The following is an 18,788-nucleotide window of genomic DNA, read 5'->3' as shown; positions in this document are numbered from 1 at the left end:
TTCAATCCCCAGTACAGAAAGGAAAGAGAGAGATAGAGAGAGAGAGAGAGTGGGGAGAGGAAGGGGAAAGGAAGGGGAAAGGGAAGGAGCAGGGACAGGGGCAAGGAAAAGAAAAAAAGAAAGATTGTTTCCTTCCACTAAAGCCAATTTCAATGACAAGTCTCAGCCTCCTACTTTTTCAGATAATTTCATCATGTCCTATGATTACTCCAGAATCTTACCATGATTCCCAAAGTATTTTAACCTTGAAATACTATTATAAAAATCTTTACCACCTATTTATTTCTTTAAGCAGACTTTTATTTTCCCCTTTGGGTAGATAGGAGGTTGCTGGGGATTGAGCCCAAAATCTTATGTGTGTTAAACACAAGCTGTACCACTGAACTACATTCTCAGCCCTAGATCGTTATTATGGAAAACAATGAACATATTCAAAAGTAAAAAGACTAATAAGATGATCCTGCAGATTCACTTCAACTAGCTTAAACAATTATCAACATGTGGCCCAATAAGTTTCCCTCCCTCACTTCTCAATTATTTTAGTATCTATTACTACAAATAAAATTCTTTTTAAGAACATAGTCTCACTATTATCTCAAGTTTTTAATATCAAGAAATATTCATTTAATATCTAAATGACCCCAATTGTCTCATGATTTTTTCTTAAGTTTCTAAGCCAAAATCAGAATTCACTAGAGCTACAAAATACATGTTTTGCTTTTTTTTTTTTTTCAATGTCTTGTCTTAATGTATAGGTTTCCCTCCCTTTTTTTATTTATTTATTTTTTTTCTTCCTCTTGGCAATTTATTTGTTGAAGAAAGTGGATGGGTAGTTTGGTTTATCTTGCCACAATCAAGATTTTGTTGTGGATTTTGGTGGGGTCATTTACCATAATCTTCTCCCTGAATTTCCTATAAACTGTAAGACAGGTCTAATGGGCTTTTCAGACAAGGTTTTGTATTTTGGTACTTCTTGTACTTCCTCTTACAAGTGGTCCTTTTTGGATATTAACTATTATCCATAATTATCCATTACAAAAGTCCAACTAGTCACATAAAGATTAAGTAACTACTTCCTTCTGGCATTAAGATTACAAAATGACATTAGTCTAGCTTTTATTCCTACTGCTTTTGTTAACCAGTTATTGTATAATAAATTTCCCTTTTAAATTCTGTTGCTTCTCTGATATAGTTTGTACTGCCAACTTACCACCTTTGAAAATGACTTGGATCCCTCCCTCATATTCTCCAGGAGGACTACATAATCACTTCCACAGGTATGAAAAAAAGCATCTGACAAAATTCAACACCTTTTCAAGACAAACTTAACAAACTAGGAATAGAAAGAAATTATGTCCACAAAATAAAAGCCATACACAAAAAATTCACTGCAATAGATGGGTGCTATACTATACACCTGTGATTCCAGCAACTCAGGGGCTGAGGCAGAAGGATTGACAATTTGAGGCTAGCCTCCACAATTTAGACCCTATTTCAAAATAAAATTTTTAAAAATGGGCTGGGGGTGTGGCTCAGTAGTAGAATGCTTGCTTAGCATTCATGAGGCCCTGGGCTCGATTCCCAACACCACAAAATAAGTAAATTAGTTAATTAACTTAAAAAAATAAGGGCTGGGGTATAAATCAGCAGTAGGGCACCCTCGATTCAATCTCCAATACTGCAAAGGAAAAAAAAAGAAAGAAAAATCCGCAGAAAACATCATATCAATGGTGAAAGACTGAAACCTTTTCCTCCAAGTTCAGGAATGCTCACTTTTGTCACTCTGTTCAATATATAACTAGAAGGTATAACCAAGTCATTAGGCAAGAAAAGATAAAAGCATCTAAATTGGAAAGAGGTTCAGCATGGTAGTGTTCTATAATACCACCTGCTGAGGCAGGAGAACCACAAGTTCCAGATTGGCCTCAGCAATTTAACAAGATCTTGTCTCAAAAAACAAGTAAATAGGGCTAGGGAGATAGCTCAGTTGGTAGAGTGCTCGCCTCGCAAGCACTAAGGCCCTGAGTTCAATCCCCAGCACCACAAAAAAAAAAAAAAAAAAAAAAAAATAGTAAATAAATAAACACAAACCAATGGAAAGAATTAATTACTTCTGTTCATAGATGATATGACTATACATGTAGAAAACCTTAAAGATCCTCCCATGAACAAAGTAAACTGTAACTAGTGAAAAAAACTCAGCAAAGTATCAGGATACATAGACAACACACACACACAGAGTTCCATTTCTATACACCAACAATGAACAGTCTGAAAAGGGAAACTATAAAAATAATTCCACTTACTATAATATGAAAAAGAACACAAAACTTAGGAATTAACTTACTCGTGTCAATGAAAACTATGGAACACTGCCAAAAGAATTTAAAGAAGATAACAATAAGTGGATATATCACCCGTGTTTATGAACTGGAAGATAACAATATTAAGAGGTCAATAGTACTCAAACCAGTCTACAGAGTCAATACAACCCCTCAAAGAGATATTTGGGACAAATAGAAAAACCAATCTGGGGTTGGGACTTTAGCTCAGTGGCAGAGCGCTTGCCACGCATGTGAGAGGGTTAGGGTTCAATCCTTAGCACCACATAAAAAATAAACAAATAAAATAAAGGTATTCTGCCCATCTACAACAACAACAAAAATATTAAAAAAAAAACAATCCTACAATTCATATGAAATCTCAAGGGACCTCAAACAGCCAAAGCAATCTTGAAAAAGAACAAATTTGGAGGACTCATTTCCTGATATCAAAACTTACTACAAAGTTTCAATAATTAAGATAGTCATAGTTCTGACATAAAAACAAACACACATAGCAATGGAATAGAATAAAAAATAAACTCAACTACATGGTCAAATGACTTATAAAAAGGGAATCGGTATACCATTCAATGGAGAAAGGAAAGTCTTTTCAAGAAAGATGGATATCAACATGCAAAAGAAAAAAATGTTGGATCATTACATACAAAACAGACTCAAAATAGATCAAAGATCTAGATGTAAGACCTAAAACAAAACTCTTAGAGACTATAGGGCAGAAGCTGGACAACACTGAATTTGGCAATAACTTCTTAGATATAACACCAAAGGCACAGCAGCAACAACAGACAAATTGGACTGCATGAAGCTCTAATCTTTTGTGTTCCTAAAAACAGTACTAACAGACTAAAGAGGCAATCAACAGAATGGGAGAAAATATTTGCAAATCATATTTGTGATAAGGGATTAAAATCCAGAATATAAAGAGAACCTAAAACTCCACAACAAAAATATAAACCCAATTCAAAAGGGGCAAAGAACTGAATAGACGTTTTTCCAAAGATATATAAATAGCTAAGAAGCATGTGAAAAGATGCTCAACATCACCAATTATTAGAGAAATTAATCTCAAACCTAAAATGAAATACCATTTCACTCTTTAGGATGGCCATAATTTTTTTAAAAGGGAAAAATATGAAATAAGTTTTGGTAAGGATGTAGAGAAACTGAAACCCTTGTGTGTACTGTTGGGACAATGTAAAATGGTACAGTGCTTTTAAAACAGTACGGCAGTTCCTCAAAGTTTAAACACAGAATTACCATGTGATACAGCAATTCTACTTCTGGATATACACCAAAAAGAAATGAAAGCAGGATCTCAATTTGTGTGTGTGTGTGTTTACTGAGGATCGAAGCCAGGGGTGCACTATCACTGAGTACACTGAGATACATAACCAGCCCTTTTTATTTTTAAATAGGGTTTCACTGACCCAGGCTGGCCTCAAACTTACAAACCTCCTGCTTCAATCTCCCTGGAATTACAGGTATGCACCACTGATCCTAGCTCTAAGAGGTATTTATACACCCAAGTTTACAGCTAAAATGTAGAACTATCCATCAATGGATAAATGGATGAGGAAAATGGTTTACCCATCAAATGGAATAGCATTTTAAGGCTAAGACCTGAAAAAGGAAGGAAATTCTGATACATGCTACAAAATGGATGAATCTTGAAAACATTATGCTACATGATAAGTCTGTCACAAAAAGACAATTACTGTATGATTCCACTTAAGAATAGTTAAAAATCATAAAGACAAAGTAGAATGGTGGTTTCAAGGAGGGGTAGGAAGAGGGGCATTACTGTTTAGTGGGTTTAGTTCCAGTTTTATAAGACAAAAATAAATCTGGATGGTGTGATGGCTGCACAATATTATGAGAGTATTTAATACTTTCTGAACTATATACTTAAAAGATGGTTACGCTGAGCACAGTGGTACACGCCTGTAATCCCAGCAGTTTGGGAGGCTGAGGCAGAAGGATCATAGGCTCAAAGACAACCTCAGCAATTTAGGGAAGCACTAAGTAACTTAGTGAGAACCTGTTCCAAAATAAAAAATAAAAAGGGCTGGGGATGTGGTTCAGTAAGTTCAATCCCTGGTACCAAAAAGAAAAACAAAGAAAGGATGGTTAAGATGATGAAATTTATGTTTTGTGTATTTTAATGCAATAAAATGGGAGAAAATGTTTAAAAACTAAGCAAATAATTCCCATTTGATTAATCTACCAACTTCAAAGATAGGTTTATTTGTTTCACTCTGTTTTCAAAATTTAGGGATTCCTTCAACCCCTGGCATCTCCACCAAAAAAAAAAAGAGAGAGAGAGAAAAGAGAGAAAGAAAGAGAGAGAGAGAGAGAGAGAGAGAGAGAGAGGGATCTCTATTTTGACTTAATTTTGTTTTTGTAATAGGTATAACATTTACATGGTTCCAGAGATAAAGAAACAAGTATGCCCACAGAATTTTAGCTGCTCCATTCCCACCATCCCCGTATAGGTCACTTTACTGGTTTTGATTTATGCTTGCTTTATTTTTAAGTAGAACTAATATGTATTCATTCATGTTCTCACCTTAGACAAAAAAGTAGCACAATCTATATATTTAAAAAAGTAAAGTAATTGCAGCTCTGGGAAGATGGCAGAGGAAAAGCAAATAAAAAAGAACCCTCTGTTTCCAGAAAATCTGAAAAAGAAGGAAGCTCATCAGGCCCTCAAAGGTACCCAGGCAAAGCAAGTGTTTTTGGCAAAGAAGGAGAGAAAAGGAAAACAGTTCAGATTTAAGTGACTGGAATCATTCCTACATGAATCCTGGCGGAAGAAACATGACAAAATGTGCGTCAGACGACTAGAAGTGAAACTTCATGCTTTGGAAATGCCTGATAAACATTCCTTGGCCTTTGTATGCATCCCAAGGATGAGTGGGGTGAGATTTGCTGGTGCAGAGGACCATTGCAAGACTTCATTTGAAGAAAATATTTAGTGGTCTTTGTTAAAGTCACCCCGCAAAGCCTAAAAGTACTACGGATTGTAGAAACTTATGTGACTTAGGGATTTCCAAGTCTGTCTGGGAACTCATCTTGAAATGTGGACAAGCAAAGGTCAAGAATAAGACCATCCCCCCGACAGACAACACAGTGATTGAGGAGCACCTGGGGAGGTTCGATGTCATTTGTCTGGAAGACCTCATTCATGAAATTGTCTTCCCCGGGAAGTATTTCTGAGAGATCCCTAGGTTCTTGTGCCCTTTCCACCTCTCTGTGGCCCGTCATGCTACCAAAAATAGGGTGGGCTTCCTCAAGGAGATGGGCCTACCTGGCTATCAGGGTGAATGCATCAATCAGCTCATCCGACAGCTGAACTAAACCCAGAATATCTGAAAGCAGTGCGTTGGAAGCATGTGTTTTTGTTTGATGGAATTGTTATCAAGTATCTTCAGAGAAACTGGAAGGAAGGGATTAGGGAAGAGACAGTAGTTATGATCATGTCAGGCACCTGTCAACACAGACCAGTTCCAAGGAAAATTCTATTGTTTCCTACATTGACCACCTCTGCCTCTGAAATCAGCACATGTCATGGAGAAAGAAGTCCTGCTTTGTCAGGGGTTTAACGTTGGTGAATGAATAACCCAAGCATGTATACAGGGCTCCTTAAGATTTGTAGCAGTTGACCAAGTCCAGGAGCATAATTGAATCTAGAGGTCCTGAGAGCCTTGTATTAAAAAGACTTGAAATACTTAGGAAGAAAAGCACAAAAACTATGCTCTTTTGTCTCTGTTGAGTCTGTTCCACCTTTTGAACAACAGCTTTGTGAACTCTTAAAAAAAAAAAAAAGTATACACCAGGTGTGGTGGCACACACCTCTAAGCCCAATGGTTCAGGGGGCTGAAGCAGGAGGATCATGAGTTTGAAGCCAGCCTCAGCAAATTAGCGAGGCCCTAAGCAACTTAGCAAGACCCTGTCTCTAAATAAAAATATAAAAAAGGGCTGAGGATGTGGCTCAGTAGTTAAACACCTTTGGGTTCAATCCCCAGTACCAAAAATAAAAACTTATACATACTTCAATATATAAACTTTTTGGAGGTTTCATATCCTGTGTGATGTCCAAACCTTCATCTCCTCCCAGTGACCTCATGTAAGTAGCAAGGGACTTTTTATAATGATTAAACCACTCTGTCTGCAAACATAAAGATAGTCATTTAATAGTTATAAGAAAATATGCACAAATTATATAAGTTCATTCCTTCAGAAGCAGCACACATCCCAACATAGATCATTATTAAAGTATAAAATTTATTGGTTTGTAGTATACTCTCAGAGTTGTATATCCATTTTCCAGAAAAGAAACTCTGTATTCTTTATCAGTCACTCCATAGTCTGTATATCCATTGTGTGGATATACATATTGATTCGTCAGTTGATGAATATTTGGGTTGTTTTCTCAAAAGTATCTTAGTTTTCAGATATAGCATCAATGCTATTTTATAATTGTATTTTGTAATTTTGAAATGTTGTCCTTTTTATTATGTTTCTGGTTGAATGTTTCTTAGGTTTATGATTGAGGATGTTGTAAACTTCTGAGAACAGAAACTGTGGGTACTTAGGAGGGATCACAAGTTCAAGGCCAGCCCCAATAACTTAGTGAGACCTCAGCAATTCAGTGAGAACTTGTCTCAAAAATTAAAATAAAAATTAAAAGGGACTGGGGATAAAGCACCCTTGGGTAAAATCGCTAGTACAAAAATAAATAAATAAATAAATATATACCCTATAGACTAAACCAAGAGATCTCTCATGCCATGTGGGCATCAGGCAATGTCTGGTGATATTTTTGGTTGTTACGACTTGGGGGAGGGGAACATTACTGGTACCTAGAGAACAACACCCAATGGTTGTTGGTAAAACCCTCTAATACACAGGACAACCCCCAGTGAAGAATTATTCAGTCCAAAATGCCTATTGAGATTAGAAAACCTTGGACTTGAGTGACCGTAAAATGTATTTTGTGCATATAATTTAATATACTAAAAATCCAAAACACTTCTGAAAACGAAGAGGTAATATAAGTGATGATGACAGGGTAACAGGTATAAATCAGGACATATATTCCCTCTTCTGCAAATTCCATTCCCAGGTATATACTAGAAATGCATACTTGTTACAATATTATAAGAATGTTCATAATAGCATTGTTCATTGCTGTGAAAAATTGGAAACAGTATCAGCAATAAATTGCAGGGTTGGGGTTGTGGCTCAGAGGTAGACTGCTAGACTGGCACCTGGATCCTCAGCACCACATAAAAACAAATAAATAAAATAAATGTACTGTGTCCATCTACAATTAAAAAAATTAAAAAAAAAACAAACAATAAATTGCAGCCCCTACTCAGAATGGCAGTGAAAAATATGGATTATGGCTAATACATGAACAGGGTAGACAGACTCAAAAATATGTTTAGTGAAAAAAGTCATAAAAATGCTATATGAATACATAATAAGTTCAAATATAAAAAACACTAAGTTAATAGTGCTTAGGGATGCAAGGTAAAATAATATTTTTAAAAAGCAAGGAAGTGATTAGTCTGCACAAGTGTCAGTGGTGACAGTGGGAGAAGGGATGCAGAGCTTATGAGGTGATGTCTTTCTTGAATAGGGTGATGGATTCGTAAAAATTTCTTGGTGACATCATGAAGCTGATTATCTTCTTTTGTACACCTCTTTGTATGTGTGTGTGTATGTGTGTTACATATACATTAGATTTCATAATACGAATGATTAAATGGACCAAAACATCCAGAAGCGTTAAAAGAGGATGTGGTAAAATCTACACTGTATTTTATAATAACCAAAAATTTTAAATAATGTTTTGTTGTGATAAGTATGATGAAAAACTTTTCAGAGATGATTCCAAACAAGTCTTTCCACCTTCATTTTTTCTGCAGTGCCTCCACTGAGGACAGCAAAATGTAACAGGCCCCAAAGAGAACAAGAAGTGGGAGAAAAATCAAAAGTTGATTTAGCAGTGATGGTATTACCCCCATTTAACCTCACTCCTGGATGAAAGAGCAATGCAGAGTATATACATTCCTTTCATAAAAGAATATACTGACATCATTATAAAATATTTGTGGAAAAATATTAATATGACAAAATAACCCATTTTCATTATCTTCCATATGTTGGTGACCTGAAGATTCTATAAAGTTAAGAAATCAAGAGTTAGAGCATAAAAGATTTTCCTGTTTTGAAATTAGATATTTTTATGTCTTAGCCATAAATGCACTGTATAATAAAGAAATTGTGCCAGGTACAATGGTTCATGCCTATAAGTCCTGCTACTCAGGAGCCTGAGATAGAACTCTAAATTTGACACCATCCTGGGCAAACTTAGAGGACTATCTCAAAATAAAATTTCCTGTTTGGTGGTAAACCCCTTGCCTAAGTAAGTACAAGGCCCTGGGTCTAATCCCTGGTACCACAAAAAATTAAAATAGATTTTTTTTTTGTACTGGGTATTTAACTCAGGGCACTTTAACACTGAGTCACATCCTCAGTCCTTTTTATTTGAGATAGAGTCTCACTTAGTTGCTGAGGGCTTCACTAATTTGCTGAGGCTGGCCTCAAACTAGTGATTTTCCTGTCTCAGCCTTCCCAGTCTTTGGGATTACAGGTATGTACCACCTCATCCAGACAGAATTCTTTGTTTTAAATGAAGAAATTGGCTGGCTTTTGTTTGCATATTGGGAGGGAACTTCTAAATCCATGGAATTTCTCAAGTAATAGAAGTACCTTGTCATTCATGGTAATTTCTAATAGAAATGTACTAATAAGGTGACTCATGGTGGATCCCTGGATAGTTTGTACAAACAAGATGATTCAGAGTGGGGGTTGGCTACCCCAGAAAGATCAACCATGTTACTAGATATGTCTCTTGATATTAGTATGACCTCTGGGGAAGGAAGGATTCAGATTGAGCCCAATCCTAGGACCAGTGATTCAGTCAATCATTTTTTGGAATGAAATTCTAGCACTCTGGATACCAATGCTTATATGAGCTGCCCCGGTTGAGACTATTCCATGAGTACTGCTATTACACATAAATGTATCAGAAGGGTAATTAAGTCCTGATAGGGCGTAGATATCAGAAGGTTCAAGTCTGGGACCCTCGTAGCCCTCACCCTATAAGCCTCTTTTTTAAGTGGATTCTGATTTTGTATTCTTTTTTCTCTAGGACCCTGAAGTTTTAAGCATAGTGCTTTCCTGGGTTCTGTGAGTCACTCTGGAGAACTGTTGAACCTTAGGAAATAGTCCAGGTAGTGTCAGAAGTCATTGCAACCTTGTAACAGGTAGGTACTATGAACTTCATTTTGTAAGTAAGGGAATTTAGTCACAGAGAGGTCAAGTTACTTGTCAAAGATTGGACAGTTAGTGAAGAACCACTAAGTGGATTTCAATCCAAATCTGCCTGACTCTAATACCGTGGCCTTAAATACTGAGCTAGTTCTGTCCCTCAATGACTGCATAAATTAAGAATTTCATTAACAATACAAATTTGTAATATTGTTTAGAAAGTGTGTGTGTACAGTTGGGTACAGTGGCACACCCCTGTAATCCCAGCAACTGAGGAGGCTGAGGCAGGAGGATAGCAAGTCCAAGGCCAGCCTCAGAAATTTAGTGAGGCCCTAGGCAACTTAGCAGGACCCTGTCTCAAAATAAAAAATAAAAAGGACTGGAAATGTAGCTCAGTTGTAAAGCACCCCTAGGTTCAATCCTCAGTAACAAAAAGAGAAAGAAAGAATAGGTGTACACTTGTCTCTGTGTATATATACATAAACATGCATGTATTTTATGGAAAACACCAAATAATAACACCAGTTTTTAAACCCCACTAATTGATCACTTATAAATAACAAATGGAACTATTCTGCTGAGTAATAAGAGAGTTTTCCACATAGCATTTAGAATTACTACCTACCATATATTTTTCCATCATAGTATACACAAAACAAACTCAAATTAAAACTTGCCTAAGAACAGATATTAAAAAGAGAAACAACACTATTATAGATCAATACCAGAAACTCCACATTTTCATAAACTTGAACAATGCTACACTTACTTCTTCAGCAGACATGTGAAATCGTAAAGCACTTGGCAAGACACTGCCATATTCCCACCTGAGTGCTCTAATCCGAAGCAACCGGTCATACCTACAATGTGTAGAAGGAATTAGACAGTGTAAGAATCACAGGGGTATCAGAGGTTGTTCTGATAAGGATAGACTCAAGCAAGATTCACAACAACCTAAAAAGAATATGTGGACTTTACTTGTTTCCTAATATAGAGAAACCAACTGTAAGAAGGTGTCTTTGAAACAGTGGAACAAACCTGAAGATGGAGTGAACAGATGCCACAAAGGCATTGTTCACTTCTCCAGGTGTGTCACAATACAGTGGTTATAAAGGTCTAGATGATCCTTATTTTTTACCTTTTCTTTTTAAATTTTGGTACCAAGGATTGAACTCAGAGAGTTTAACCACTAAACTATACCCCAGTCCCCTTTTTTAAAAAAATGTTTTGAGGGCTGGGGAGATAGCTCAGTCGGTAAAGTGCTTGCCTTGCAAGCACAGGGCCCTGGGTTCGATCCCCAGCACCACAAAAAAAAAAAAGAAAAAAAAAAATGTTTGAGACAAATTCTCGCTAAGCTATTTAGGGCCTCACTAACTTGCTGAGGCTGGCTTTGAACTTGTGATCCTCCTGCCTCAGCCTCCAGAGCCACTGGGATTAAAGAAGGTGCCACCAGGCCCAGCCAATTCTTTTTTTTTTTTTTTTTTAAGAGAAATAAGAAAAATATTAAAGATACTAAAATAGTGGTAAAATGCAAGATGCTCTAAAAAAGTATAGTTTAGAGAAACAAAACATGATGAAGTACTATGGCAAAACATCAAAAAGATGTAAAGGTACTGAGTACTTGCCTAGCATGTGTGAGGCTGTGTCCCATCCCCAGTACCGCCAAAAAAATAAAATAAAATAAATTGACCTAAGGGAATATGATGGCTCTATGAGGTGTGTAATATTACTCTTCTTCCTTTTATGAATATTGAAATTTTTCATAACCAAGTTTTCAAAATAGAAAAAAAGAGAAGAATTTAGAATGTTTACAGATACAGAGATAGCCAGGCATAGTGGTGCACACCTATAATCTTAGTGACTCAGAAGGCTAAGGCAGAAGGATACTAAATTTGAGGCCAGCCTCAGCAACTTACCAAGATCCTGATTCGAAATAAAAAATTTAAAGGCCTGGGGGTACAGTTCTGTAGTTGAGCATTCCTGGGTTCAGCCCCAGTACTGCAAAAATTTTTTTTAAAGAGAGACAAATCTTAATATTTCCTGCTACCCATTTGGAAAGGTTACCTGGGAAACCAAACTACACAAAAAACCCTCCAGGTTCCCTTCCATTCCAAGCAAACACTGAGAAACTTACAGGTATGCTACAGTGCAGCGTCGATTTCTTAACAGAGAACAGTGCCGAAACTTAATGGTTGGTATCAAATCACCTCGTCCACCTGACTTTGCTTCATTCCTGATAAGAACATTAAAAGAATATATATATATATATTACCATATTAGTAAAAATTTCAAAGCCAACAACTATTGACTTACATGCTTTTTTTTTTTTCTTTTTGGGGTTTAGTTTTGTTTTTGGTTATTTTGTGGTGCTGGGGATCAAACTCAAGGTTTTGTGCATGCTAAGCAAGCACTCTACCACTGAGCTAACTTCCAGCCCCACAAATTGTACAAATACGGGGAATACAGGAAAATTATTCCCTTACTGGACCAACGACTGCTAGACCACCTCCAAAATACCTTTATTCTTCTGTTCACTTTTTTTTAAGTCCAGGTCACCTCTCCAGGAACCTGGATAAACAATGCACCTCCCTTTCCTCTGAACTTCCCTAGAACTCTGTGTCACTGGAATCTGTGAAGTCTGTCACATAGCCCAAATTCCCCATTGTGCCAATTAGCATGTTCAGCTCTAAATATTCCATAAAACTAGAGCCTTCTCTTCACCTACTAAGCTGTAGTCCTCTGTGACATCAGTTCTCAATGAACTCCACTCAAGCTATCAAAAATCACTTGCTATTCCTGCTGATTTTACAAATTCCTTAGACAAATTAAGGTATCTATTAATGAAAACAGTGAAAACTATATATTTTACTTTGTTATGGTTTTTATTTGCTTGTGTCTCACCTTTTCAAGTTTGCCTTAATTCCTTTTAACTCATATTGGTCAAACCACAATAGTTTTTAAACATCTACCACTTGCCAAGCACTCTTTCAGCCCCAAAGATATAGCAATGGTCAGAAGCACAAACCCCTCTATGTCGTGGCTATGTGTTAATTTGTACAGTTAGGGTATGATCAGGCTCAAAGAGAATTGGGAAAATAATTTAAAAATCACATCCCAAAACTGATGTAAGCCAAGCATAAGGGCATATAGTAACTCACGAGGGCTGCAAGTTCAAAGCCAGTCTCAGCAACTTAGTGAGGCCCTACCTCAAAATCTCAAAATAAAAAATAAAAAGGGCTGGGGATGTAGCTCAGTGGTTAAGTGCTCCTTGGTTCAATCCTCAGTACCAAAAAGAAAAAGAAAAAAAAAAAAAAAAAAAGAAAGAAAACACCATGTAAGATTATATGATTTCAAAGTCTTAAATTGTTTTAAAATATCAAAACTTACACATCAGACTGGTTTTGTTCATATAAAGCTTTCATCTCCTCCAGAACTTGCCTGATTCCATCCTCCTAAAACATATAAACTGATATTGATACAAGTTCATTTATTTCCCCTACCAAATCTTTGACAATATTCTATTTGTACTATACTGATCTTTGATTTACAAACCTTACCAAAAAGCAATAGCCAGGCTGGGGAGATAGCTCAGTTGGTAAAGTGCTTGCCTCGTAAGCACAAGGCCCTGAGTTCAATTCCCAGCACCACAAAAAGCAATAGCCCTCTCACACTAGAAGGGCCATAGTGTTGGCAAGTAATGTAAATTGGTTAGCCCCATGAAAAGCAACCCACTGGCTCATCAAAAAATTAAACACAGAATTACTATTATATCTAGCAATTCTACTCCTAAGTACATATCCAAGCAAACTGAAAATATATTCACACAGAAACTTGTACATAAATGTTCTAAGCAGCATTATAATAGTCCAAAAGAAGAAACAACCCAAAATGTCCAATAACTGATGGATGGATAAACCAAATGTGGTATAACACTTCAATGGAATATAATTCAGTCCTAGGAAGAAATGAAGTACTGATTGAAGGGTTATGGAAAATTATTCCTGTAAGGTAGTCCCCTGAAGAAAAATGGAGAGATGCCGCTGGGGAAGAGTGAGGGGAAACTAGCCAAGGACAAACCTCACAGCAGATCCTATTCTGATAACAATGGGCCCTGGGGGAAACTGGTAGATACTGAATGCTGGACCCTAAACCTTGACCTTCCCCCAGGGCAAATTAGTCCTAAATGGAGGCACAGCAAATAACAAAGGGCAAGATTTGAGTATTCATCCCTCAGGGTCTGGACTCTTATCTCCCCAATGAATTTCAACCTTTTTACAAGTACCCTCCTAAGTTAAAGTTTTAACCTGTACAGCTAGCCCCTGCTGGTCAAAATAGCACCTGCCTGGATTCAGATGACTACATCATCCTCATTGTACCCTATAAAACCAAAATCCCCTTTGTAACTGAGGGTCATTTCTGCATCCCAAACATGAGCCCCCAAGGTGCCCATCTGCAAATGAATATAAAGGCTTCACTGAATCTGTTGAGGTCTGCATCCCATCTTTTTGCACTTACAAAAGTATTGTATGGTTCCACTTATCTGAAACATATAGCAAAGGGAAATTCATACAAACCTAAAATAGATTAGAGGTTACCAGAAGCTCCAGGAAAAGGGAAACTGGTAATTATTGCTTTAATGGTAACAGAGTTTCTGTTTGAGGTGATAAAAAGGTTTTGGAAATAGTGGTGATGATTGGTAACAATGTGAATGTAATTAATACCACTAAAATTCACACTTAAAAATGGTTAAAATGGCTTCATATGTGTACATTTTACACAGTAAAAAAAAATAGTAAAGGCACAATTAAAAGAATGAATTACTGAAACCATACAAAACAGTAGGTATAATCTCAAATATATTATACTGAGGAAAAGAGGCCAGGCACAAAAGAATGTATACTATATAATTCCATGTAGCCTTTTACAGAAAAAGTTTGCAAGTTTCTGGCACATGGAATCCAGCAATATGTAAAAAAGGAAAAATATAACCTGTAGTAAGAAAGCAAATCTGTGGTTGTCAAAGGCTGTAGTGCGGAGGTACTTACAAAAGGAAGCAGTGGTAGGCTTTACAGAAATCGTGATCAGGATGCTGATTATAAAGATACATATACTATTGGCATCAGATCTGCCATTTTGCTGCCGCCAGTATTCTGCCCCACACTACCACCGCATACCATTCTACAACCCAGATTGCTAGCCTGGGAACTTCCTAGTCACTAGTTGGTTCAGATGTTAGCCTGTAAACCTCCTCACCAGTCATTGGTCCAATTGCTATTAGCCTGTGAAATTTCACTACTTAAGAATAGTTCCCCCACCATTTTTTCTCTCCCCCCCCCCCCTACCACTGAATCCCTGTACTGATTGTTGGGGGAAAGCAGACCTGTCAGGGACAGTGATGACCCTCACTGGTGGTCTGCTCCAACATGGGAAATCAGAGAGGTTGTGGGAACACCCCTTCCTCTCCTGTTTCCCTTCTCTGGGCTCCTGAGAACTCTTAGCCATGGGCTCTGCCCAATCTAAAATTCTCTGAGACCCCCCACCCCCTTGGCTGTCTCCTTAAAAACATCCAGCCTCTCCATTTGACTCCAGATCTCAAGCCTCACAGGCTCCTTTTCTATTGCAACACAGTCTGACCCCAATATAAGTTAGATATGTCATTTAATGTTCTATAACAGGACCTGTTAAGAGCCTGATTTGTTTAAAGGTTAATAGCCTAAAACATGAAAGCATTTTGCCACTTTGCCACACAAAAGGAAAGTTAAAAGCTCTCTCAGCCTTTCTTTGGTTTATGTTTTGGATGTAATGTCATTGTGTTAACTAACACTCACATAGACTCAGGAAACAATATATGTAAACTTCTTAAAATGATATTTAAGAAAGAGGCAAAGATCAATTTCAGAACTAGAACACTTTACCTAAGATTTGTGAAGAGCCCCACCTTACCTAAGATAAGGCTCTGCCACCCACCCTGCTGCATGTCAGAATGGCTCCAAAATAACCCAGACTTCAGCTTACTTAAAGTTATATTCAAAAGATTGTTTTTTGTTATAAAATTACTGTGATCTCAAACAGGGGATATAATGTGTAGCTCAGCCAAAATTCAAGATAGCTATTACACAAACTAAATGTTTTACTGTTGTTAATTCCATTTTGTACTTTCCTTGTAAACTCTATAACTACTGCCTGATTAATGTTTTGCAGAAGTACTACTTCAAGAACAAATGACCTAAATTGATTTGAGATAATAAGCCATCAACTATATGACAGATAATATACAGCCCAATTAAATAAAAGGGGGTAAACAACTATAAAGTCATAAACATTAAAGTCCAGTACTCTTACTTTATGATTGGTGAGACTGGTTGCTGGATGTTTAAGATCAAGATTAAGATCAAGATTAATACAAAAGGGCCCTCTGAGTCAGTCTGAACCCAGGGAATGAGAGAGTTTCTCTAAGGAGCTTTGCAACTCCCTCCTAACCAGGGAGATTGATGAGACCATTAGAGGATGAAAAGCCAATCAGTGCACCTGCTGCAAAAAGGAGAGTCATTGAAAAAGGGAGACATCCCTGATGCTTCCAAAGGAAGCCACCTAATCAAGAAGAACCTACCTAGCGAATGGCACTAAAGGAGCTAAGAAGTTGCTCTCAAGTTCTCCATGAACTCAGCTGACCCTTAGCAGATAGGAAGAAGGTCAGGTTGACCAGCTTGGTCCTGAATACCTAGGAAAAACAGCCATAACTGGGGTTTAAGGAAAGACAATAGTTCCTTTATTGGAACTTAAGACCTACACTCATGTTAGACCCAAGAATAAGTAAGATTGGACGCTACAAAAGAGATTCTTAGGTAGAGTGCCTGAAAACTATCGACAGAAACTGCCAGAGTCAGAAATTTTTGGTTGTCTTAAGGTCTACAGATCTTCCTAAACAGGACCATGCCTGCAAAATTGGCTACAGAAGTTCCTACAAGATCAAATACACAAGTTCTCCAATCGGTCAATCATCTGCTTCTCCTTCAAGACTACCAGCCCCTAACACCCAAAGCTGAGACCTGTAATTCACTATTGACACCTCTGGCTCCAAAAACTCTGCTCCCACCTAAAGTCCTGCCTAATTCCCTTTTAAAAATGAGATTCTTCGCCCCTAACCGGCAGGAAGAAGCTACAGAAGAAAGACCATTGTCCCACCCCTGGTATCTATAAAAACAAAAAGGAAGGAATATTGGCATCAGATCTGCCATTTTGTTGCCACCAGTATTCTGCTCCCCCCACCCCCCACCGTCATTTTACAACCCAGATTGCTAGCATGGGAACTTCCTAGTCGGTTATTGGTTCAGATGTTAGCCCGCAAACCTCCTCACCAGCCATTGGTCCAATTGCTATTACTCCATGAAATTCCACTACTTAGGAATAGCTCCCATGCCATTTTTCTCACTCTCTCTCTGACACACTCTCTCTCTCTCAGACATTCTCTCTGACTCTCTCTCTCAGACACTCTGTCTGCTTAATAAAATCTCCTGGGTGAGTTCCCATGTTTGGAGTGGTTTCTGGGTGCTTTCATATACATATGTCGAAATTCGAAAATCTATCAAACTGTATATTTTGTTGTATATAAATTATACCTCAGGCAGGTGCAGTGGCTCACACCTGTAATCTCAGCAGCTTGGGAAGCAAAGGCAGAAGGACTGCAAGTTCAAAACCAGCCTCAGCAACTTAGCAAGGCCTTAAAGCAACTTAGCAGGATTATGTCAAAATAAAAAATAAAACAGGAAGTTCACCTGCATTGCGGAGCTAGCCAGTGGGCAGCCAGCTCACCCAACCCTGACGCTGAGGTAGGTTGCCATCGCGGAGCTAGCCGGTGGGCAAGCCAGCTCACCCAACCCCCACACCGAGGTCGGACATTATCACTGAGTGACTCCGCCTGACCCCAGCACCAAGGTCAGACGCCATCATTGAGCGACCCTACCTGACCACCACGCTGAGATTGGTCACCATCGCGGAGCTAGCTGGCGGGAATGTCAGCCCACCTGCATCGCACGGCAAGCCGGTAGACGAGCCAGACTGCCAGCATCACAGAGCTAGCCAGCGGGCAGTCAGCCCTCCCGACCCCAACACCAAGGTTGGACACTTTTACCGAGCGACCCCGCCTGACTCCCACTGAGGTCAGACGCCATTACTGAGCCTGCCTGCATGCCCCCGCTACTGCTGAGGGACACTGCAATTGCCTCTGAGCTGACTCAGCACACCTCTCTGGGGCTCCCCAACTTCGTTATAGGCTGGTGCAGGCATTTTGAATTATTTCTGAGGGTGTGGCCGTCATCACTGGAAGGGTGGCTCTCTTCCTGAGACACCTACAGGAGACTAGAGGACCTTTGACAGGACCCAGGAGTCAAGAAGAGGAGGTACTGAGAAAATCAGGACCAACTCAGAGTCACCGGGGGTCTCTCCCACTGGGTGGGATCCCTGGATGGGGAAGCAATCACGGAACGCAGGGAACTTCATGGAGAAGAGTGGCCCAGTGAGACTCCCCTGCTGGAGCTGAGAACCCGGTCAACCAGGATCATTGTAGAGGAGGGCCGCAGGAGAGGCTTCGACGCAGAGTGAGAGACCCAGGCCCTGGCGGCAGGACCAGACCGCAGGCAGCTTCTCGGAGGAGGGCCGCACAGCAAGAGGCTTCAGTGCAGGGTGAGGGTCCCTGGCCCAGACGGTAGCTCCAGTCCCCAGGGAACGTAGAAGAGGAGGGCTGCCCAGCGACGGACTCCCTCACAGGGCCAGGCTCCCCAACCCAGGAGGTAGGTCAAAACCCCTGGAAACATTGCAGAGGAGATCTGCACAGCAAAACTCCCCACCGAATGAGTCTTCCCCGCTGGGCAAGGCTTTCCCATCAGGGCAATAGAACCAGAGACATAAGCCCAGACCAGACATGCCCCAGTCTGCAGTCTAGTCCCCCTTTGGCTGACCATCAGTCAGCAAGTGGAGGCACCTCTGCCCACTGACAGGGAATATACCCCACCTGAAGGTCACCACCCCTAGAGGAGCAGCTTCCTTGTGTAGCACCACATTATCAAGTTCCTCCACGATTTCAGGCTACTGAAAGCTAGGAGG

At 39.0% G+C, this 18,788-nt stretch overlaps 1 protein-coding gene and 1 pseudogene across 3 annotated transcripts in view; one reads left to right on the top strand and one right to left on the bottom strand.

Moving 5' to 3' along the window:
- The window catches only part of Gins1 (GINS complex subunit 1), a 39,461-nt gene that overhangs the window by 6,139 nt on the left and 14,534 nt on the right, over positions 1-18,788 (bottom strand). For 2 of the 3 annotated variants that reach the window (XM_047539985.1, XM_047539984.1), the window contains exons 2-5: positions 13,074-13,138; positions 11,821-11,919; positions 10,456-10,546; positions 6,397-6,513 (exon numbers count right to left, since the gene is read on the bottom strand). In XM_047539985.1, the coding sequence (XP_047395941.1) occupies positions 6,397-6,513; positions 10,456-10,546; positions 11,821-11,919; positions 13,074-13,108 (342 nt within the window). In that variant the 5' untranslated portion in view covers positions 13,109-13,138. The remainder of the gene's footprint in view (positions 1-6,396; positions 6,514-10,455; positions 10,547-11,820; positions 11,920-13,073; positions 13,139-18,788) is intronic. The other variant, XM_047539986.1, reaches the window with a different exon arrangement.
- LOC124976906 (60S ribosomal protein L7-like 1) lies at positions 4,797-6,030 on the top strand (annotated as a pseudogene).

This window comes from Sciurus carolinensis, chromosome 2 (genome assembly GCF_902686445.1).
Source record: "Sciurus carolinensis chromosome 2, mSciCar1.2, whole genome shotgun sequence".
Taxonomy (NCBI): Eukaryota; Metazoa; Chordata; class Mammalia; order Rodentia; family Sciuridae; genus Sciurus; species Sciurus carolinensis.
Note: the sequence above shows the minus strand (reverse complement) of the source record. Positions and strands in the feature narration are given on the sequence as shown.